At 41.1% G+C, this 25,785-nt stretch overlaps 1 protein-coding gene across 1 annotated transcript in view; it reads left to right on the plus strand.

Moving 5' to 3' along the window:
* nuak1b (NUAK family, SNF1-like kinase, 1b) overlaps positions 1-25,785 on the plus strand; it is an 87,644-nt gene that overhangs the window by 9,190 nt on the left and 52,669 nt on the right. The window contains exon 2 of the mRNA XM_061916726.1: positions 22,007-22,127. Coding sequence (XP_061772710.1) covers positions 22,007-22,127 — 121 coding nt within the window. The remainder of the gene's footprint in view (positions 1-22,006; positions 22,128-25,785) is intronic.

Here is a 25,785-nt window from a genome sequence, read left to right on the forward strand (position 1 = left end):
CTGTATTTTCATTTTCACTTCAATTTCATTATTGATTTAACTACAATTGATTTGTTTTAGAATTGCATAACTGTATGTACATGTCCCTCCTTTTGTAGTATATTTGATTAGTACTTGTTTTTGTAATCAGTCTGACCTAAGCCTTGATAATAATCTTTGTGATTAACACATGATTTCCTTTCATTTGACAAGGTTTTTCCAGTTTCCTGTAATTTGATTGGATATGTTTGAGCATGATTGAGAGTAAGATTACTATTTCAGTGTAAATATTTGAGTAGGTTTCAGGCCCTTGTGTAGTGAAAAACTTGGGCCCAGGGGTTATAAAGGTTAAGAACCCCCCCATTTAAGAAATACGTGACAGCATGCAACATAACCGATGTTGAAACTGTTCAGTCATCATACATTTTGCAGAACAATCCTCAAGTCAGGGGCACAGGCAATATTTTAAAGTGCATGCAGATATAGATAAAGCTGCTGGATGCTGACCACTGTGATGGTGATACTTAAAATGCAGCTATTGTGATCTTGTGATGTCTGTAAAAATGTTATATCAGTAGGTTGTCTACAGCCACAGTTGTTAATGCCACTGTTAAACAATAGAGACCCTGACAGTTTTGTATGTACCACACATCCTCTAAGAGACTCTGCGGTTAATTGAAGAAAGGCGTTTTATGAAAGCAGTAATGGTTTTGTCAGAAATGTGTCTCATTTTTTGGTCCATGTTGAGATTTTAGTACTCTTAAAACACACAGAACTTGAACATTCTCCAAATATTCTGTATGACGTTTCAGTAGCAACATTTTAAAGCGTTGATAAAGTTGTTAGATGCTCATCACTCATGACACTTCGAATGCAGCGGCTGCTATCTTGTTATTTGCATAATTGGAGCAGTTTAATAACAAATTCCTGTTTGTAAAAACATTCATTTCCTGGAAAAGTTGTGGAATTATTTTTTTTTGCTTACCGAGACAAAATCAGTGAAACTATTGTCAAGATCATGCTGATGCAGCTCTTGTTTGGCACCGTATTGAATTGTGCAGGTGTACCTAATGCAGTGGCCTGTGTGTTAGTCCCTGAGCAGTTTGTTGACGCAAACACACCCAGCACTGCCGTTGACAACGCCATCATCACGTTTGAGATCTATGATTGTCGCTCCCCTCTGCGTCACATTATTTCCACGTGTGGGGAAATTCTCACCCCCCCTTGCCCTCAACTAACCTGGCGGGACACGAGGAACTTTCCATGAGCTAAAAATACGTCCAGGAAACTAAATATAGGTCCCCTGTGTCGCCCCCACAGTGATGCTTTTGCCCCCTGCCCCTAACGACATGCTTCCAGTTGGTTTTGTTATTGACGCAGCTTTACTGTGCTCGTTAAATTATGCTTTGTGGTATCTCATGCAGATAGCAGGATTCCCTTAAACTGCCAAGATAACTGTGGTGGTGGGGGCGTGGTCACCATGACGTCATCGACTAATTTGCATAATTTGCAGTGATATGATTTTCTTTAAAAGGCTCAAATATGTAAACATTATTTTTTTTTAAACTAATATTATTAATGATATTAACTAGGGCTGCGAATCTTTGGGTGTCCCACGATTCGATTCAATATCGATTCTTGGGGTCGCGATTCGATTATATATCGATTTTTTTTCGATTCAACGCGATTCTCGATTCAAAAACGATATTTTTCCGATTCAAAATGATTCTGTATTCATTCAATACATAGGATTTTAGCAGGATCTACCCCAGTCTGCTGACATGCTAGCAGAGTAGTAGATTTATTTTTAAAAAAGCTTTTATAATTGTAAAGGACAATGTTTTATCAACTGATTGCAATAATGTAAATTTGTTTTAACTATTAAACGAACCTAAAATATGACTTATTTTATCTTGGTGAAAACATTGGACACAGTGTGTTGTCAAGTTTATGAGTTGCGATGCAAGTGTAAGCCACTGTGACACTATTGTTCTTTTTTTTTATTTTTATAAATGTCTAATGATAATGTCAATGAGGGATTTTTAATCACTGCTATGCTGAAATTATAACAAATTTTGATACTGTTGTTGATAATATTCATTTTTGTTTGACTACTTTTGGTTTGTTTTGTGTCGTGATTGTGTCTCTCAATTGCTCTGTTTTTTGCAGTTCTGAGTGTTGCTGGGTCAGGTTTGGTTTTGGAATTGGATTGCATTGTTATGGTATTGCTGTGTATTGGTTTGTTGGATTGATAAAAAAAAAATGAAGCAACATTTTTTTTTTTTTTATTTAAAAATGAGAATCGATTCTGAATCGCACAACGTGAGAATCACGATTCGTATTCGGATCGATTTTTTTTCCCACACCCCTAATATTAACATATATTTTATTTTTAATTGTTTTGCCAAATTTTCGATTGTTGCTGCTTTTTGTACTTTCTTGAGATTTGTTTCAAGTATTTACAGACTTTTTTTCAATCAAAAACAACTAACAACAAATCTTACATCTTCTTCTGGTTTTATTATAGAATGTATTCATGTTTAGAGACTCTACTTCTGCCCTGACTAAAGAGGCTGCAGCCAGCATGACATCACGCTTGCTTGGCGCTTTTGCTCCAGTTTCACTTTCTCTTCTTAAAAGGCGTCACTGTACTCTTAATATTTGCACATTTTGTTGATGGCTCTGCGCAGGTATATCTGCGATATACCAAAAGGACGTCGTCATTGCAGACATGCTGACAAGGGGGGTATTGTTGAGCTGGGGGAGGTTGCAGGGGTGAATATATTTTCAAGTATTTTATACATATATCCATCCATCCATTTTCAACCGCTTATTCCCTTTCGGGGTCGCGGGGGGTGCTGGCGCCTATCTCAGCTACAATCGGGCGGAAGGCGGGGTACACCCTGGACAAGTCGCCACCTCATCGCAGGGCCAACACAGATAGACAACATTCACACTCACATTCACAAACTAGGGCCAATTTAGTGTTGCCAATCAACCTATCCCCAGGTGCATGTCTTTGGAGGTGGGAGGTAGCCGGAGTACCCGGAGGGAACCCACGCATTCACGGGGAGAACATGCAAACTCCACACAGGAAGATCCCGAGCCTGGATTTGAACCCAGGACTGCAGGAACTTCGTATTGTGAGGCAGACGCACTAACCCCTCTGCCACCGTGAGGCCCCATATATATATATATATATATATATATATATATATATATATATATATATATATATATATATATATATATATATATGTATATATATGTGTGTCTATATATATATATATATATATATATATATATATATATATGGGGCCTCACGGTATGGCAAGATGGCGGCGCCCGGACGGGCTGCGACACTGCGGTGCTCTTGCTAAAGATGGAACATTTGGCGGAAATGCCGGACAGTTCTGCAGACTTCATGGCTGGCTCGCATCGTGGTCACTCCGTGATCACGTACGACCGCCAGACACTTCTGGATATGGACACATCGGGCCGTTTTGGACTGATAGACGCGGGCGTGCTAAACATGCTAACTAGCATGGGGATACGTCGGCGGCTACATCCAGCGGCCTGTGAAGCAGCGGAGTCTAGTGGCAGCGGGGGCCGTCTACGGAGCAGACGCCAGCGGTGTGATCGGAAACGCGGATGTCGAGCGGGGCTAAAAACAAAGCAGAAGGCTAATCCCCACAGAACACCACTTCCCTCCACCCTGAAGACGGATTTAAATAAGGGATGCGAGACTACTGGTCTGGGTAAGGAGTCAGTTAAATTAGAACAAGTTTTTTCTGCTTTGAGTGTTTCAGAGTTGGACATGTGTTTTACTGAGGTGGCTAACTATGATGCGTGCAGTTTATCAAAGCAACAAACAAACACTCGGAAAATCCCCGTTACTGAGGAGGCTAACCATGATGTGTGCAGTTTATCAAAGCAACAATCAAACAATCGGAACATTCCCGTCGTATCAATTCCTAGATATGGTCGCAATTATACTGAATGCACTGGGCATAATAAACACAACATTATTAATATTGCTACTACGGATAATTTGATCAAAAATTCCCTAAAACAGCCCACTACCTATAATATAGGTTTTTTAAACATAAGATCATTGTCTCCCAAAACGTTGTTAGTTAATGATATCATCAGAGACAACAATCTTAACGTCATCGGTCTCAGTGAAACCTGGCTTAAACCAAACGACTTTTTTGCGCTAAATGAGGCATGTCCTCCTAACTTTACACATGCGCATATTGCCCGTCCGCTTAAAAGGGGATATACAACGAAAACTTTAACCTTAGTCCTAACATAAATAATAAATATAAATCGTTTGAGGTGCTTACTATGAGGTCTGTCACACCGCTGCCTCTACACCTGGCTGTTATCTACCGCCGCCCAGGGCCCTGTTCGGACTTTATCAATGAATTCTCAGAGTTCGTTGCTGATCTAGTGACACACGCCGATAATATAATCATAATGGGGGACTTTAATATCCATATGAATACCCCATCGGACCCACCGTGCGTAGCGCTCCAGACTATAATTGATAGCTGTGGTCTCACACAAATAATAAATGAACCCACGCATCGCAACGGTAATACGATAGACTTAGTGCTTGTCAAGGGTATCACCGCTTCCAAAGTTACGATACTCCCGTATACTAAAGTATTGTCCGATCATTACCTTATAAAATTCGAGGTTCAGACGCATGTTCGTCAAACTAATAATAATAATAACTGCTATAGCAGCCGCAACATTAATACGGCCACAACGACAGCTCTTGCTGACCTACTGCCCTCGGTAATGGCACCATTCCCAAAGTATGTGGGCTCTATTGATAACCTCACTAACAACTTTAACGACGCCCTGCGCGAAACCATTGATAACATAGCACCGCTAAAGTTAAAAAAGGCTCCAAAAAAGCGCAGCCCGTGGTTTACAGAAGAAACTAGAGCTCAGAAATTATTATGCAGAAAGCTGGAACGCAAATGGCGCACGACTAAACTTGAGGTGCACCATCAAGCATTTAGTGATGGTTTAATAACTTATAAACGCATGCTTACCTTAGCTAAAGCTAATTATTACTCAAATCTCATCCACCGCAATAAAAACGATCCTAAATTTTTGTTTAGTACGGTAGCATCGCTAACCCAACAAGGGACTCCTTCCAGTAGCTCCACCCACTCAGCTGATGACTTTATGCAATTCTTTAGTAAGAAAATTGAAGTCATTAGAAAGGAGATTAAAGACAATGCGTCCCAGCTACAACGGGGTTCTATTAACACTGACACGATTGTATATACGGCGGATACTGCCCTCCAAAATAGTTTCTCTCGTTTTGAGGAAATAACATTAGAGGAATTGTTACAACGTGTAAATGGAATAAAACAAACAACATGTTTACTTGACCCTCTTCCAGGGAAACTGATCAAGGAGCTCTTTGTATTACTAGGTCCATCAGTGCTAAATATTATAAACTTATCACTTTCCTCGGGCACTGTTCCCCTAGCATTCAAAAAAGCGGTTATTCATCCTCTTCTTAAAAGACCTAACCTCGATCCTGACCTCATGGTAAACTACCGACCGGTGTCTCACCTTCCCTTTATTTCAAAAATCCTCGAAAAAATTGTTGCGGAGCAGTTAAATGAACACTTAGCGTCTAACAATCTATGTGAAACCTTTCAATCCGGTTTCAGGGCAAATCACTCGACGGAGACAGCCCTCGCAAAAATGAATAATGATCTATTGCTAACGATGGATTCTGATGCGTCATCTATGTTGCTGCTCCTCGATCTTAGCGCTGCTTTCGATACCGTCGATCATAATATTTTATTAGAACGTATCAAAACACGAATTGGTATGTCCGACTTAGCCCTGTCTTGGTTTAACTCTTATCTTACTGATAGGATGCAGTGTGTCTCCCATAACAATGTGACCTCGGACTACGTTAAGGTAACGTGTGGAGTTCCCCAGGGTTCGGTCCTTGGCCCTGCACTCTTCAGCATCTACATGCTGCCGCTAGGTGACATCATACGCAAATACGGTGTTAGCTTTCACTGTTATGCTGATGACACCCAACTCTACATGCCCCTAAAGCTGACCAACACGCCGGATTGTAGTCAGCTGGAGGCGTGTCTTAATGAAATTAAACAATGGATGTCCGCTAACTTTTTGCAACTCAACGCCAAAAAAACGGAAATGCTGATTATCGGTCCTGCTAGACACCGAACTCTATTTAATAATACAACTCTAACATTTGACAACCAAACAATTAAACAAGGCGACACGGTAAAGAATCTGGGTATTATCTTCGACCCAACTCTCTCCTTTGAGGCACACATTAAAAGCGTTACTAAAACGGCCTTCTTTCATCTCCGTAATATCGCTAAAATTCGCTCCATTCTGTCCACTAAAGACGCTGAGATCATTATCCATGCGTTTGTTACGTCTCGCCTCGACTACTGTAACGTATTATTTTCGGGTCTCCCCATGTCTAGCATTAAAAGATTACAGTTGGTACAAAATGCGGCTGCTAGACTTTTGACAAGAACAAGAAAGTTTGATCACATTACGCCTGTACTGGCTCACCTGCACTGGCTTCCTGTGCACTTAAGATGTGACTTTAAGGTTTTACTACTTACGTATAAAATACTACACGGTCTAGCTCCATCCTATCTTGCCGATTGTATTGTACCATATGTCCCGGCAAGAAATCTGCGTTCAAAGGACTCCGGCTTGTTAGTGATTCCCAAAGCCCAAAAAAAGTCTGCGGGCTATAGAGCGTTTTCCGTTCGGGCTCCAGTACTCTGGAATGCCCTCCCGGTAACAGTTCGAGATGCCACCTCAGTAGAAGCATTTAAGTCTCACCTTAAAACTCATTTGTATACTGTAGCCTTTAAATAGACTCCCTTTTTAGACCAGTTGATCTGCTGTTTCTTTTCTTTTTCTTCTATGTCCCACTCTCCCCTGTGGAGGGGGTCCGGTCCGATCCGGTGGCCATGTACTGCTTGCCTGTGTATCGGCTGGGGACATCTCTGCGCTGCTGATCCGCCTCGACATCTCTGCGCTGCTGATCCGCCTCCGCTTGGGATGGTTTCCTGCTGACTCCGCTGTGAACGGGACTCTCGCTGCTGAGTTGGACCCGCTTTGGACTGGACTCTCGCGACTATGTTGGATCCATTGTGGATTGAACTTTCACAGTATCATGTTAGACCCGCTCGACATCCATTGCTTTCCTCCTCTCTAAGGTTCTCATAATCATTATTGTCACAGACGTCCCACTGGATCATTATTGTCACCGATGTCCCACTGGGTGTGAGTTTTCCTTGCCCTTATGTGGGCCTACCGAGGATGTCGTGGTGGTTTGTGCAGCCCTTTGAGACACTAGTGATTTAGGGCTATATAAGTAAACATTGATTGATTGATTGATGATATGTGTGTGTATATATATATATATATATATATATTTTTTTTTTTTCAATATATTTATATAAATATAAATATATATATATATATACACAATAATCAGTTTATGAACGAGTATATCCGTTCGGCCACCGTGTTCAATAGAGAAGTCTGATCTACAAAATTTGCAGGCATCATACTCCTCCCCCTTCGAGCTGTCTTGGATGAACTCAAATAATTTTTTCCAATCATTTTGGAACTTCCAAGCGTCCTTCGTCTTCTTACTCATCGTCGCCATGTATATTTTTCGTTCTTCTGCTTCGTCTCTGTTATGTTTTTGGACATTACTACTTGCTGTAGTTTTGAAACAATGCATGATGGGAATCCGGAAATAGTGTATTAACGTGCCGGCTGAAATAAACACACACTGAGAAATAGCTCCGTGCCTGTCTACTTGATGGGTTATAGATAAACCTATGGATAACGGAGACATATATAATAGTCTCCTTTTCAGGTGAGAAAGGACGCTAAAGGCAGTGCCTTTAAGGCACGCCCCCAATATTGTTGTCCAGGTGGAAATAGGAAGAAATACGGGAGAATGGTTGCCCTGGTAGATATTCGGGAGGGGCACTGAAATTTGGGAGTCTCCTGGGAAAATCGGGATGGTTGGCAAGTATGTTGATGATGTTGTTATCGTTTCACTGGACGACAGAGGAGCCTTCCCATGCTACCCTAATACGCACTACTTCGTGGACGCCATCTGATCCACATTTCCCATGAGGGTTTTGCTGGGTTTCAGCAGTTTTGGTTAGTTTTTTTCATAGTCTGTCAAGGGCAGAGCACTTCTCGTTGCTCTCGCTTTTTGTTCGTTTATCCATAAATACCCCTTGTTATCTCACGCTCCTACTGTACCTCGTTTATCTGCATCTTCAAAATCACAACATGACGCACCATTTATCAACACTTGACAGAAACCCTGGATCATGTTTAGCTTGAAAGGAAGTCTATGCATAATTAGTTACTAGAAAGTCGTATTATACGGCTGTTTAGTCAGGCTTTTTATTGTGGAATACCTTGCTGATGTGGCAGAAAAGCCTGTAATATTCATTGTCAGCGCTTTTCGCATCTCTTTGTTGTCACATTGTGTATCTTTTACTCCCTTGGAAACATAGCATAACATAGAGCGTCTTCTCTACAAGCCGCACGTCGTTAAAATTGCTCTGACATTTGACCCTCGCTATGATGACTCAGTGCGGTGGGACTGTTCGTTACCCAACAGACACTTCGCCGCAAACCTGTGGATAGACAGAAAGTGAGTGGCCCACGTGCAGCATGGCCTCCTGTGCACTCGGAAGAAGATGGATGCGATGCGCGGCAAATGTTGAGCTGTCGCCGACTGTCTGCTTTAATCCTCACGGGCCGTATGTTGGGGGTGAGGGATCTGAAGGCGGGTGACGTGCAATTCATCACAAAGGGATCACGCGCCCATGTGTTTTTGACGCACGCCGCCTCTGGATTTCATCTCGTGTTTTTATAGGGTGGCGAGTCGGGCACGCGCGCGTTCATGTGGCGTCTGTTGTCAAGATGAATTAAATTGAAGGGGCTTGCGGCGATGAAAAGAGCATACACAGAAGGATCAAACTCTTCGCCTGAAGGCGCCACTTTTGAGACGTTTGACATGATATGTGTACGCCCACCAAAGAAGGCTTCACTACACATCTTAAATGAAGCCTGGAGCTTTTCCAACTATCCGCTACAGACTTGGGAGCGGCCTTTTTTTTTTTTATCATTTAGGGCCTGATTTATGTGATTTGCGTGTGCATCTACTAACTAATTGTGATTTGCGTGTGATCTACTAACTGAAAAGTGGTGCGGATCCATCCATTCATCCATTATCCGATGTTTATCTGAGTCCGGGTCGCGAGGGCAGCAGTCTAAGCAGAAATGCCCAGACTTCCCTGTTCCAGGCCACCTCCTCTAGTTCTACAGGGGGGGGATACCGAGGCGTCCCAGGCCAGTTGTGACACATAGTCACTCCGACGTGTCCTTGGTCTTCCTCGAGGTCTCCTCCCGGCCGAAACAACTCCCCAGGGAAGCGTCCAGGAGGCAGCCGTAGTAGATGCCCGAGCCATCTTAGCTGGCTCCTCTCGACGTGAAGGAGCAGCGGCTCTACTCTTGAGTCTCTCCTGGAAGACCGAGCTCATCACCCTATCTCTGAGGGTGATCCCAGACATCCTGCGGAGGAAACTCATTTCTGCCGCTTCTATTCGCGACATTGTCCTTCAGGTCATTACCCAAACTTCATGACCATAGGTGAGCGTAGGAACATAGACTCATTTGTAAATCGAGAGCTTCGCCTTCTGGCTCAGCTCCTTTTTCACAACAACAGACCGCTACTGTGACTGTCAATCTTGCGTTCTATTCTTCCCTCACTCCTGAACAAAATCCCGAGATACTTGAACTCCTCCACTTGAGACAAAACTTCACTACCGACCAGAGGGGTGCAGTCCACCCTTTTCCGACTGATAACTGTTTGGTTTGGTTTTTATTCAGCAAATAGGCTCACCTTGCATGACATTGTTCAATTGTGAGTGTACTGTTAGCATTGCAGCTCATGTGGCTATGCTAGTGTTGCAAACGTTTGTGTCCTTCTGTCCCACTCCTTAACGCTACGTTGCCGTATTTGATACATGGCAAGAGGTTGGACAAGTGCAGAGTTACATTGAAAAAAAGTGCAAAATAGCACTATTATGGAGACATGCACATTGGCCTAGACAGGCAAAGACCATCTCAGCTCATTAGCATTACAGCTACCGGCACACCAGTGTGGCCAGCCGTGCTTAATAAAGGCACTTTAAACTGTCTAAATTCCAAAAATCGAGGCTATATTTTGGACAACACATTTCTGAGACTGATTTAAAACTGGTCAAAAATAGTATAGTGTGGGACCTTGAAGCGTTTACGCCTAATGTACCGTGTAAATAATGCCTCAAATCGCACCTTTTTTTCAGCTATGCATCAGAATAAAATGGCTTCTTTCTTGGTCACAGTTTTGTCGAACTTTGTTTCAGCTATGTGAACCACTGCACTGCCAGTGTACTGGAGTCACCTGGAAGTTAGTGTTGTCGCAGGTGTGTAGTTTCCAAATACATAGGAAACTCTCGCGAAGAGAGCCCCTTTTCAAGGCGTATCGATAATACATTATTTAAGCTCTCCCCCAAACTGCCAAGATACCTGTGGGGGCGTGGTTATGGGCGTGGTCACAATGATTTCGTGGAGTAATTTGCATAATTTGCTATGATGATATGATTTTCTTTAAAAAGGCTCAAAAATGTATAATTTTTTTTATATTTAGGACAAATCTGTTATCATTAACACACACACACATGTATATGTATGTATATACATATATATGTATACATATATATATATATATATATACATATATATATATTCATTCGCTAACGACCAAGTAATGTTAATGTTTTACGTTCGTGTGGTTTGGATTTGATGTCAGTGTTTCACATGTTAACAAACAAACACACCGTCCGTGCCTGAAAGATGATTGGCGGAGAATGAAGAAGTGTTATGTGTGACCGGCGGGAAAACGAAGACCCAAGGAGACAAAAGTGTTTTCATGGGAAGTAGAACCTGTTATAAAATTGGTAATAAAAGTTAAAAATAGCATCGGAATTTGTTTGATTACTTCAGGGAGCTACAATATATCACATTACTTTAATTTGTTTTCAAATACCAACAAAACCAGACAACCTTATTTCAAGGTGTATCGATAAAAAAAAAATATGCTGTGGCGGTTCGCCACATTCAATTACATTAAGGGGAAACCTTGTTATCATATTAATACAAAGCGCCACGTTACATCACCTTTCAATAATGGAGAGGTACAAGAAAGGGAAACAACATGGACATTCCTCCGCTCCTTGCGGCGCTGTTGATGAGGTATTACAACTTTTGGCTGTTTTAGGGATTGGAAACGTTCCTCCTCCTTCGCTTGAACTGTGACTCAATCCCAATACGTAAGAGATGATGGGGGTCTTGAGAAAACACCGGGATGAGCCGGTTTGCGATGAATCCTTCATCTGTTTTAATGATCCGAGAACAAAGGCGAGAAGACTTCAGGCTCCAGTGAAGCGGCGCATGGTCTTTCACTTCAAACAAGGGGGAGTCAGCCCTCCATACCTGGCAGCGAGGGTCCAACGTGGGCAGTGTTGACTGTGAGCGACATTAATAGGGCTCCACTTCAGGACAAGCGTGGCCGAGTCTGCCAGCTGGCAAGTGGACGGTCTGCGGCGCTGTTTAATGGTCCACGTCGGGGTCAGGAACACGAGGAGATACACTACAGATACCTGGCTCGCTCTCAAGGCCTTTTTTTTTTTCGCATTACGGCGCCGAATCGGGATCATTATTGCGGTTCGAGATGGATCGCTACCCACTTCACTTGGCACGCTGCTTTTTGTAGGTCATTACTCAGGTATTTCCTAAATAAGTGAATTCCTGATTTAATAAAAGCAAGAGGATGACTCACCAGATTAAAGGATCGTAAATCTTAACAAGCTAAAAGGGAAGAAACACAAACAGCTCTTACTAATGATGAACGCAACACTTGGAACCCCTGGGGCGCCATCGTGTTTATTCTTATCATTTCTTCAAATTCAATCTAATAAAGGCATGCGCTTGAAGCCAACTATTCTGGTTTGGGGTTATTTTTATTGATGCCCACGGTAATTAGCTCGGCACTGGCTACTGGCCTGTGGTTTTGGCCTGCATGGGAATAAAAACTCTTCAATACTATACTGGTGCTTCGATAGCAGAGGACAAAAGTTTAAAGTAACAAATGAACCGACTGCTTGCTGGCCTCATCAAAGGAAGGACCAGGACTCTGTCCAGAATGTTTAGGCTGCAATTACAGTAAACATGTGCAGCACTGTATATTTTCAACGGGGTTTATTTAGAGTAGCCTCTCATTTAAGGCGTGCATATAGACCGAAGTTTAGCCACGGTAGCTTTGCCGTGACGGTTAAAAAAAAATCTTGACCTCCTGTTGGCATCACTCACTCATCCTACTTTTCCAGATTCCTCTTTAAAGAAAAAAAGTCCCAGCCGGCTTTCAGAAAGGAGGCCAAAGCTTTTTTTTCTTCTTCTGAAAGGGAACTACTAAAAATAAATGTGCTTGCGAGGCCTTTTGGACAGGTGAGTCAACAAGGCTTTTTCACCTTTTGAACTCCCTGCCGTAATCACAATGGATAAATCGCCCCCTTTTCTTTTTGGCCGCAGTACTCTGTTGCTCTTTCGACGCCGTTTCACAAGTGTCCGTCAAAAATGAATTATGAAAGTCATTTCACAATGGAAGCATATGTTCCAAAACACATCTGGATTTCCCCTGGATTGCAAAGATACCTGTGGCAGTGGGGGCGTGGCTAGGAGCGTGGTCAATATGCGCCACCGTGCTGTAGTAATAATATACCATATTTTTCGGAGTAAAAGTCGCTCCGGAGTATAAGTCGCACCTGCCGAAAATGCATAATAAAGAAAGGAAAAAACATATATAAGTCGCACTGGAGTATAAGTCGCATTTTTTGGGGAAATCTATTTAATAAAACCCAACACCAAGAATAGACATTTGAAAGGCATTTTAAAATAAATAAAGAATAGTGAACAACAGGCTGAATAAGTGTACTTTATATGAGGCATAAATAACCAACTGAGAAGGTGCCTGGTATGTTAACGTAAAATATTATGGTAAGAGTCATTCAAATAACTGTAACATATAGAACATGCTATACGTTTACCAAACAATCGGTCACTCCTAATTGCTAAATCCCATAAAATCTTCTATGTCTATTCTCTTGCGTGAATGAGCTAAATAAAATTATTTGGTATTTTACGGTAATGGGTTAAAAATTTCACACATAAGTTGCTCCTGAGTATAAGTCACACCGCCGGCCAAACTACGAGAAAAAATTGTGACTTATAGTCCGAAAAATACGGTACACAGATTAATCCAAATTAAAAAAGTGTGATTAATATTAATTTAAAAAATATTTGATTGACAGTACTACTAATAACATATAGTGCAGGGGTAAGGAACATATGGCTCTCGAGCCAGATGGGGCTCTTTTGATGACTGCATCTGGCTCTCGGATAAATCTGAGCTGAGATTGCTTAACATAATAAATAATTCCACTTGTAATCACAGTGTTAAAAATAATGTTCAAAATATAAAACATTTTCATGCATTTTTAATCCATCCATCCGTTTTCTACTGCACCTGTTCAAGAAGTTGCGTTATTGGTAAGAAGTTATTTATTTTTCATTGGTTAGTGTGGGGCTTGCCCTCATGGGGGTCCTTCAGACCACCAAGCACCGACATGAGAGCCTGTTTCTAGGTCACAATATTGGTTTACTTTTCAATAAATCTCTCAGTTGCTTTCCACCAATTGTCTTTTTCTTTTTCGTTCTCGCTCGCGCTCTGGGTCCAGCCCCAACCCCGTCTCTCCTCCTGGCTACTGCTTATAACAGAGTGACAGGTGATTAGATATCAAGGCCCAGGTGGGCCATCTACGCACCTGTCACTGACTTCCAGGCCGGTCCTGGCACACCCCGTTTCGCTGCAGGCCACGTCCCCTCCACAGTTAGCTTCAGAATAACAATGTTATAACAAACAATGAGAGACCTACTATACTCTAAAAATGTTGGTCTTACTTAAAAATGCACGCGTTTAGTTGTGTTCAGTGTAAAAAAAAATATTATATGGCTCTTACGGAAATACATTTGAAAATATTTGGCTTCTTGGCTCTCTCAGCCAAAAAGGTTCCGACCCCTGATATAGTGTAACTTTTGAGGGGTTGATGATGGAATGATGGAAAGCTCAAATATGTTTTCTAGTGTACAAACTATGTGTTGCTGAAAGCTGACAAAAATTGAGCTGTTTCGGCATTACTGAAAGTAAAATAATTTTTTGTAAGAGTTAAAATGTAGGAAAGAAGGGCTTAATACGGGAGCACAAATGTATACACTACAAACTTGATTGGACACTTTTTGTGACATACAAGATGACATCACTCAAATATTCCAAATCAAAATGCCATATGCTGGGTTGACTATGTAGGATATCATTTTATTAAACTTTATTTGCCGGTTGAAATGTTACCAAAAGATTTTGAAGCATACGTGAGAGACCGTACTTTCAGCAAAGCTTCCTTGTTGCTGTCATTTTGACATTGGTCCGCGTCTTTGGTACCAATCTCCTAAGGTCCGCTTGTTTTGTACACATCAGGGTTCTAATGATTGCATTAATATTAGACCAAACAGACGATAGCAACAAATAATATGCAGCCAAGTTCCTTTTAACCAAACTAAACACGACAGTCAGCTGCTTCCGGGTAGACCGCTATGGAAACCCCCTCCTGCAAATCTCTCCCCCTGATCTCACAAAGGTCAGGACCCAGGCACTGACTAATACCTGGTTGAATGTAGTCCTTTGGTCCTGCATTAAAGGCCTCTGCATGCCAGTCAGGTCGTCCCGTCCCCCTTCAGACAGCTCCTTCACACTTTCAAAGAGGCTCAGTAAATTGCACAGTGTGAATGACGCCGCTTATTCTCTGACTCATCTTGCTATCGTGTCAACAGAGGCCGCTGATAGGGTCAAAGGTTGCCACTGTGCAACAAAAGGAGCACTCAGAGGAGGGCTTGATGGACTAGAGCAGTGGTGCCCATTACGTCGATCGTGAGCTACCTTTCAATGGCAGAGGGTGTGTCAGTCAATCGCCAGCCAGGCAATAAAAACATACACCTAAGAATTAGTGCTCATCAATCTTCACTATAACGTCACTTGATTGGGTCTCGTAAGCTGACGCTGGCTGCTGCTAGATCATTAAGACAAAATGACTGACAGGAAGGCGAGAAACACTTTTTATTTCAATAGACTCTCGCGCCGTACCTGATGTCAAAACTCTAAAGACTTGACTGCACAGTTCCTGTCTTCACAATAAAAGGGGTGCTCTATCCTGCCTGCGCTAACAAAATAAGAGTCTCAGTAAGCTAGCGCAAACAAGCCAGTAAGCTACGGAGTTTGCCGCCAATGTATTTCTTGTAAAGTGTATAAAAAGGAGTATGGACAAATAAGATGCCAAAAACCAACCACTTTCATGTAGTATTGGACAGAAAGGCAGACTTTTTTTCTCCTCCATTTGAAAATGTGGACGTTTTCAGCACTATTGTCTTGATTCCAATCAATGCAAGTCATCAGAATCAGGTGATCCATGTGTTAAACATGCTTGTATTTAGGGCAGGGGTCAGGAACCTTTTTGACTGAGAGAGACATTAAAGCCAAATATTTTAAAACGTATTTCCGTGAGAGCCATATGATATTTTTAACACTGGATACAACTGTCAGGTTCAAACACTGATGACATCTATTAAATAGACAAAAAGCAAGGAATTAAACAGAGACAGGATTCAATTTAGCTCAATGAGGAGAAACAAGCGAATTCTAGGCCTCTTTTATTTGGACTTTCCCTGATTACTACAAAAAAATGCGTGCATCTCTTATTCTTTTTCAATTGTTATTCTATTCTGAAGCTAACCAATAATAAATAAAATACTTTTGAGCATTAATGCAACTTCTTGAACAGGTGCGATAGAAAAGGATGGATGGATTCAAATGCATGAGAATGTTTTATATTTTGAACGTTATTTTTTACACTGATTACCAGCGGAATTATTACTTATCATGTTAAGCAACGTCAGCTAAGATTTACCTTAGAGCCAGATGCAGTCATCACAAAAGCCACATCCGGCTCGAGAGCCATAGGTTCCCAACCCTGATTTAGGGCTAGGCGATATGGCCTTTTATTAATATCTCGAAATTTTTAGGCCATGTCACGATACACGGTATATATATCTCGATATTTTGCCTTAGCCTTGAATGAAAACTTGTTGCACATAATCACAGCAGTATTATGATTCTATGTGTCTACATTAAAACATTCTTCTTCATACTGCATTAATATATGCAAATGTAAAACTTCCATGCAGAGAGGGAAATCACAACTAAGTCAATTTACCAAAACTGTATTTATTAAACATTTATTAAGCAGTGGCACAAACATTCATGTCATTTCCAAAACAGAAAGTGCAAGATTGTCAAAGACATTTTAAAACAAGCTATGAGTGCTCTTTTTTTTATGATGTCACTAAGATGACATATCAAAACAACACTACAAGTGCACTTTTTGTACAGAACGCCACTACAATAGTTTGTGAAACAAAGTGCAGTTTTGTGCATGATGTCACACAAGATATTTCAATAAAAATGAACTGCATAATAGGAAATCAAAATGTGTATGTCCTTCGCTATGTGGTAGGTTCCTGCAGATGTTATCTCCTTTTTTTTTCATACGGTGTTGATGTGGAAATGGTTGCCTCTGCATTTTGTTGGTGTGGCACCAAACGGAGATGTTGACATGCAGAGTATCAAGCACTCCGTATTCTCTAGCGAGTAACTTTTCAAATGATGCTACATTAGCAGCGGTGCTACTTTTTGCCGCAACGCTTTTGCCGCATAATTGTTCAACATTTTCCCGCTTGAAGCCAAACCACCGCCAGACGTGGGATCCTGTGCTGTTTTTCTTAAGAATTCATTCTTCCTTCATTTGTTACCAGATTTGCAGCTTCATTTTCTCGTATTACCACCCGCACCGCACCGTTAGCATCACAGCTAACGTTACCATGTCGCTACCCGTCTGCTCCGCGGGAGCGTGTGACGTTGCACACGTGACATATTTAAGATGGTGCGCTTGTTTTAAGTCTCTGTGAGAAGAGAGACAAAGATTGGGAAACGCATGCAGTTAAAAGCAACTGCGTAAGAACGTATACGAGACAAACCCGTGACCCAGCCCTACTTGTAATTTTTTTTAAACACCTTAAGCATGTTTACAAAAAAATTCTGTTTGTAAATGAAAAATATATATATATGAGGTCGATTGCCTCGACTTGGTCATTTAAAGAGTAGCTCGCGATCGACGTAATGGGCACCCTTGGGCTAAATGAATTGCAGAGTGTATGAAGCCAGGTATTAACCCATGACGTACAGTGTGTGTAGCCTAGTTTAACGTCGTAGATAAGGCAAATGTGAAGGTCCGATCTCGCGCTCAATCATCCCGTTCAAACATTGTATACGCATGAATTGATGTGCAGTAGCTCCAAGTCGTATGTCATGAGTTGACCCACAAAAAAATGTCTCAACAGCCCATACCAGAAAATGCACACAAAGTCAGCCATTTTGATTTCAAGCACCAGTTACAGGGCTAATTTTGGTGGTCTTTTACAAACAGACCAGTCCGATTGCCACCAAATTTAAACCATCAATCAATCAATCAATGTTTATTTATATAGCCCCAAATCACAAATGTCTCAAAGGACTGCACAAATCATTACGACTACAACATCCTCGTAGAGTAGTCCGATTGGCAAAGCTAAAGATTAGATTAGATTAGATAGTACTTTATTTATTCCGTCAGGAGAGTTCCTTCAGGAAAATTACAATTTTCAGCACAATCCCATTCAAGATCAGACAAACATTAAAGGGAGACAGAACAGGATCGCTGACGGGTCTGCCGGCTTCCAGCGCCCCTTACAAAAAAAGATGAGATACAGGTAAACAAGGGGGGGGAGAAAAAAATAGAAGATTAAAATAAAATAAAAAAATCAGTCTTAGCCTGGGCCCTGGAGAGGGGGTGCAGACTGAGGCCAAGGGAAAAAAACAACAACTCATAGCCATAGTACACATCCCTCTTACATGTGTGTAAGAGGGAAACATCAAACATCAAAGAACACATAGGACATTAAAGACATTGAAGCAGCAGATACAACCAGACACTTCTACATACAGCTATGAATAAAAAGTAAAAGAAACATATCCACTGTGGTGGCCTCTGCGGTGTTCCACGCCATCGTCCGCTGTGGTGGAGGGAGGATGGCCAGAGACAGGAGCAGACCCAACAAAGCAACCAAGACAGCCGACTCCACTCTCGGCCAATGTCCAGTCCGCATGGATGAGCGATGATACGTCCAAGGAGACTGAGGTGTCCGACACCTGCTCACCCAGCCAAGACACCGCGAAGCCTCTCCGTCCCAGCGCTCAGTGCCAGCTCCGCAGCCCTGTCCCCTCATCCGCATCTCCTCCAGTCCCTCCAAAGCGACTCCGGTGTGGCAAAGACCCAGCAGCTGGTCTCCATGGCCAAAAGGCTCCCGGGAGGCAGATCCAGAAGTCCACAAAAAAAAAAAAGCACCACAGAGGTCACGAAAGTGCCACCCCTTGTCACACAGTCCCAAAGGGTCCCTGGACCAAAAGGCAAAAAAATATAATAACACATGAAAACAAGAGGGAAACACAAAAGGATGACACAAGAGCACAGAGCTCCTGCCTACAGCAAAGTGTGAAAGGTTTGCGTTTTCGCTACTGAATGGGGGAGGGGCAAATGCCAAAATGTCTTTCGTGCATGCATCTAAAGCAGATCTACTCAACAATACCAGCCGAGTTCCGTACAACATTTTGAGACAAACATTTTTGCAGCAAGTTCCGACAAACACTCGAGTGCTCCTGTTGTATAGAGGAACTTGGACCATTGTATACACACTGGCAGATCCTTGCATTGACATATTAACCTGGCTAGCAAATACTGGGGGCCAAATTCTCGATTTACCCCTACTGGCAAGAATGTATCGACACGCGAACCCAATATACTCCTTGACCGATAATGTTTCAGTTTCAGTTCAGTTTCAGTTTATTTGGAACATGCATATGAAACAATGTTATTCATCACGCGTTCCAGTTGTTTCATTACCGCATGTCCGAAAAGGAGGAGAAAGAAGCTGAGCTAATTTAATCCTACCCCTTTTCATACCATAGCAATTTTATCCTATTTCCGTGTTCTCTGTAACAAAACTGTCAACAAATAAATAATAAACAAATAATGGTAACACTTTAGTATGGGGAACATATTCTAAGTAACAAATACTTTATTTAGAGTTATTTGGTTAGGGTTAGGGTTAGTTGTATAATAAAGCCATGCAGAATAAGGCATTAATAAGTACTTAATAATGACTAATTAAGAGTCAATAGGTTACTAATTTGCATGTTAATAAGCAACTAATTAATGGTGAATATGTACCCCATACTAAAGTGTTACCCAAATAATATAACATAGTAAGTAAACAAATATTAAATACATAAATAATATCTGTCTCAATTAAAAAATAAAAAAAATATTAAGATATTGATCATAATTCTTGTTCTGTGTACTTTTTGAACACCTGTAGTTTGTACAGTCTTTTAAACCGAATCATATTTCTGCTTTGTTTGATTTATTTGGTTAATCCATTCCAAAATTAATCCATAATAGTTCACAGTAGCACTATACATACTCCTAATACCAGGGTGTCTAGTGAGGAGCATTTTGTACTCCCTCGTCCCAGGAAGAATGCTTTGCGGAAATCTTTTATTCATAGATCTGTATCGCTCTGGAATAACCTGTCTCGAATTCTCCCCAGCATTGAAAGTAAACAGGTTTTTAAAAGGAAAGTAATATTTTATGAGTCTTTAAATTAGTTTGCTTGTTGATGATTTCGTTTGGTTTTGTGTTGTGTAGTTATATTTATATAGTAATTATTATTTTGTGACTGTAAATTGTGTGCTTGTTTTCTTATTGATGCTTTTATATTTTTTGTGTATTGTGTAGTTATGGTTGTATGCTTTTACTTGTAGTTGTTTTGAGTTTGTGGACCCCAGGAGGACTAGTGGGTTGTTGTGGCAACCAGCTAATGGGGATCCTTAATAAAAATCAAAAATCAAATAAAATGTTATTCCACATACTGATATGCTTAATGTTTTAAGTGTTGTACGAGCATACAAATGTTTTAAAATAGATATTCCTCTAAAGTTATATTTCTCCTCTTTTGTTGAGAAGAACTGTTATACATTCTTGGCTAGCAGGTTATATTTTGCTTTGTACATCATTTTAGCTGTTTGCAAATGCACCAAATCGTTGAATTTCAATATTTGTGATTCAATAAATAAAGGGTTTGTATGATCTCTATGTCCATATGCATACGTAGTATTCTAACTGGTATTTTTTGTAACACTGTTAGTGAATGAAGTGCACATTTGTGGTTGTTTCCCCATATTTCTGCACAATACCTCAGATATGGTAACACTAGCTAGGAGTAAAGAATATGAAGTGATTGATGGTCCAGAACATGTTTTGATTTGTTTATTATTGACGTGTTTGTTGGTACTTTATGTTGTATATTTTTTACATGAGGTTTCCAATTAATTTTATCATCTAGTGTTACACCCAAAAATGTGTTTTCTTTTACCCTTTCAATGTCTACTCCGTCTATTTTTATTTGTGTTTGACTTTCTCTTCTACTGTTACCGAAATAGCATTATTTTAGTTTTACTGAGATTCAATCAAATACAGTCTGGTTTTTTGTCAAACCATGTTTTTAATTTGTTAATTTCGTCAGTTATTGGTTGTACTAAAGCATGGGTGTCAAACTCTGGCCCGCGGGCCAAATCTGGCCCGCCGTGTAATTTAATTTGGCCCTTGAGGCAATATCAATTTAGCATTAGAGCTGGCCCGCCGGTGTTATACAGCGTCGGTGCCGCTGTAACACCGCATTCACCGCTAATACTCATACTTGCCAACCCTCCTAATTTTCCCGCTAGACTCCCAAAGTTCAGTGCCCCTCCCGAAAATCTCCCGGGGCAACCATTCTCCCGAATTTCTACCGATTTCCAACTGAACAACCATATCGGGGGCGTGCATTTAAGGCACTGCCTTTAGCGTTCTCTACAACCTGTCGTCACGTCCGCTTTTCCTCCATACTAACAGCGTGTCACATAATATTTGTGGCTTTTACACACACACACACACACACACGCACAAGTGAATGCAAGGCATACTTGGTCAACAGCCATACAGGTCACACTGAGGGTGGCTGTATAAACAACTTTAGCACTGTTACAAATAGGCACCACACTGTGAACCCACACCAAACAAGAATGACAAAAACATTTTGGGTTAACATTCGCACCGTAACACAACAGAACAAATACCCAGAACGCCTTGCAGCACTAACTTTTCCGGGAAACTTCCAGCAAACTGACCACTAATTAACGTTTTATTCATGCATTTTCTCTTGCTACTTCAAGGCTTGAATGTTTGGTTCATTCATTATTGTTATTTCATTTTCTAATTTATTATTAGCCTGTGGAGAAAATGTTATATTTACCTCAGAAGATTGCAAATAGAAAAAAAAGGCGTACAATTTTTATTTAAATTTTATTTGATATGCCATTGATATTTTTTGTATTATTATTAATATTATTTGAAACTGGATTTTGCATGTCACCAAAGTTGTATAAGCCTTGCTTGTTCAATATCTAATGCAAAACTTGTTTGGGTCCCTATTAAAAGGTTAATTTGTTCAACCTTGGCCCGCAGGTTTGTTCCGTTTAAAATTTTGGCCCACTCTGTATTTGAGTTTGACACCCCTGTACTAAAGGGTTAATCAAACACATACTCTCTCTTCACAGGTGGCCATCAAGTCGATTCGGAAGGAGAAGATCAGGGACGAGCAGGACATGGTTCACATCCGCCGAGAAATCGAGATCATGTCGTCGCTCCGCCACCCGCACATCATCTCTATATACGAAGGTGAGGTTGACCGCAGTTGAATACAAATGCAGATGCGGGATTGGTGTCTCGGCCGTGGGACTGTCGTGTTACGACAGGCAAAGGTCATTTAAAAAAGATCTGGGATGTTATTCATCTCTTCTGCCGCGTCTGTAAAAGTCTGGACGGCCTTAGATTGTGTGTGCGCCCGTGTGCTCTGTTGAACGTATAAGAGGCTTGGCGTTCCGAGGGATTGCCTCTCCCACATCTGAAAGGTTTCATCCCTCGTCTTCGGTCTTGATCTCTGGGCCAGACATCTGCTGACACTTAGGAGACAACAGCAGCTGGGAAGCAGACTCTGCTTGTGAACATTGCACGTGTGTGTGTGTGTGTGTGTGTGTGTGTGTTTGTGTGTGTGTGTGTGCGGGTGCGTGTGCGTGCGTGTCTCTTGGATTGACCTCTGTCACTGGGCCCCGCACACTGTCTGACTGCTGTCCACTTGTAATGATGAGAGAGGAAAGATCTTAAGCCTTCCCTGAAGCAGCATCCATCTAGGCTGGGAGGCAACTATCAAAACGACAAGCCAAGCTCGTCCATATATACACAAATATTTCTGAAAGACACATTTCTTCTCCACTCCAGGGTTGGAAAAAAAGTCTACACACAATGTTGTTTTGCTTGCTGTGTGCATTGGTGTTCTGTGAGGTTTGTATTTGCCATATAAGAAGGCTTAAAAATCTCAATGAAATGACAGTAGTATTTATGTCAGGGCAGTCAAAAACAACAAGTAAATTCATGTAGTTGATCATAGAAAATACTGCATTAATCGTAAATACATACACAGATTAATCACAGAATTGATGTTTATGTTTAAGGGGAACTGCACTTTTTTTGGATTTTCGTTCACAATCATTTGGAAAGACGACAATTTTTTTATTTTGATTAAAGATGTCCGACAATGGCTTTTTTGCTGATATCCGATATTCCGATATTGTCCAACTCTTAATCACCGATTCCAATATCAACCGATCCCGATATACCGTCGTGGAATTAACACATTATTATGCCTAATTTTGTCGTGACGCCCCGCTGGATGCATTAAACAATGTAAGAAGGTTTTCCAAAATAAATCAACTCAAGTTATGGAAAAAAATGCCAACATGGCACTGCCATATTTATCATTGAAGTCAAAAAGTGCATAAATTTTTTTTAACATGCCTCAAAACAGCAGCTTGGAATTTGGGACATGCTCTCCCTGAGAGAGCATGAGGAGGTTGAGGTGGGGGGGGATAGGGGCTAGCGGGGGTGTATATTGTAGCGTCCCGGAAGAGTTAGCGCTGCAAGGGATTCTGGGCATTTGTTCTGTTGTGTTTATGTTGTGTTACGGTGCGGATGTTCTCCCGAAATGCGTTTGTCATTCTTGTTTGGTAAGGGTTCACAGTGTGGCGCATATTTGTAACAGTGTTAAAGTTGTTTTTACGGTCACCCTCTGTGTGACCTGTATGGCTGTTGACCAAGTATGCCTTGCATTCACTTGTGTGTGTGAAAAGCTGTAGTTATTATGTGACCGGGCCGGCACGCAAAGGCAGCGCCTTTAAGGCATGCCCCCAATATTGTTGTCTGGGTGGAAATCGGGAAAAATTTGGGAGATTGGTTGCCCCAGGAGATTTTCAGGAGGGGCACTGAAATTCGTGAGTCCCTCTGGAAAATCGGGAGGGTTGGCAAGTATGACTGGGAGACGCAACTGCTCTGTACTTCTCCCTACGTCCGTGTACCACTGCGTACAGCAGCGTTTTAAAAAGTCATACATATTACTTTTTGAAACTGATACCGATAAATTCTGATATTGCATTTTAAAGCATTTATCGGCCAATAATATCTCTAATTTTAATGCATTCAATATATTACAAACCCCGTTTCCATATGAGTTGGGAAATTGTGTTAGATGTAAATATCAATGGAATACAATGATTTGCAAATCCTTTTCAACCCATATTCAATAGAATGCACTAGAAAGACAAGATATTTGATGTTCAAACTCATAAACTTTTGTTTTTTTTTTGCAAATTATAATTAACTTAGAATTTCATGACTGCGACACGTGCCAAGGTAGTTGGGAAAGGACATGTTCACCACTGTGTTACATCACCTTTTCTTTTAACAACACTCAATAAACATTTGGGAACTGAGGAAACTAATTGTTGAAGCTTTGAAAGTGGAATTCTTTCCCATTCTTGTTTTATGTAGAGCTTCAGTCGTTCAACAGTCCTGGGTCTCCGCTGTCGTATTTTACGCTTCATAATGCGCCACACATTTTCGATGGGAGACAGGTTTGGACTGCAGGCAGGCCAGGAAAGTACCCGCACTTTTTTTTTTACGAAACCACACTGTTGTAACACTTGTCTTGCTGAAATAAGCAGGGGCGTCCATGATAACGTTGCTTGGATGACAACATATGTTGCTTCAAAACCTGTATGGACCTTTCAGCATTAATGGTTCCTTCACAGATGTGTAAGTTACCAATGTCTTGGGCACTAATACACCCCCATACCATCACAGATGCTGGCTTTTGAACATAGTGCCTAGAACAATCTGAATGGTAATTTCCCTCTTTGTTCTGGAGGACACCACGTCCTCTGTTTCCAAATATAATTTGAAATGTGGACTCATCAGACCACAGAACACCTTTCCACTTTGCATCAGTCCATCTTAGGTGAGCTCGGGCCCAGCCAAGCCGGCGGCGTTTCAAGATATTGTTGATAAATGGGTTTGGCTTTGCATTGTAGAGTTTTAACTTGCACTTACAGATGTAGCGACCAACTGTAGTTACTGACAGTGGTTTTATGAAGTGTTCCTGAGCCCATGTGGTGATAACCTTTAGACACTGATGTCGGTTTTTGATGCAGTACCGCCTAAGAGATCAAAAGCCCGTAATATCATCGCTTACGTGCTGTGATTTCTCCAGATTCTCTGAACTTTTTGATGAGTTCACGGACCGTATATGGTAAATCCCTAAATTTCTTGCAATAGCTCGTTGAGAAATGTTGTTCTAAAGCTGTTCAACAATTTGCTTACAAAGTGGTGACCCTCATCCATCCTTGTTTGTGAATTATGTAGCATTTCATAGAAGCTGCTTTTATACCCAATCATGGCACCCAACTGTTCCCAATTAGCCTGCACACCTGTGGGATGTTCCATATAAGAGTTTGATAAGCATTCCTCAACTTTATCAGTTTTTATTGCCACCTTTCCTAACTTCTTTGTCACATGTTGCTGGCATCAAATTCTAAAGTTAATGATAATTTGCAAAAAAAAAAACGTTTATCAGTTTGAACATCAAATATGTTGTCTTTGTAGCATATTCAACTGAATATGGGTTGAAAATGATTTGAAAATCATTGTATTCTGTTTATATTTACATCTAACATAATTTCCCAACTCATATGGAAACGTGGTTTGTGAATAAACCGAAATAAAAGTCCGCTTGCAGAGGAGCCAATGGGAGTTCCACTTTTTTGGCCATAAAATCCGATAACTATTGAAAAAGCACCAACAATACACCATTTAAATCTTGTGACTTGTATATTAACCAAGTGTTAGTAATAGTGTCATTATAAGTATTCATAGCGACACCGTGATCACTTCATGTGTGCCAATGTTTACATCATTGAGTTTTTTGCTGTTTCCTCGCTTCCCTGCT

This window comes from Nerophis ophidion, linkage group LG12, assembly GCF_033978795.1.
Source record: "Nerophis ophidion isolate RoL-2023_Sa linkage group LG12, RoL_Noph_v1.0, whole genome shotgun sequence".
NCBI lineage: Eukaryota > Metazoa > Chordata > Actinopteri > Syngnathiformes > Syngnathidae > Nerophis > Nerophis ophidion.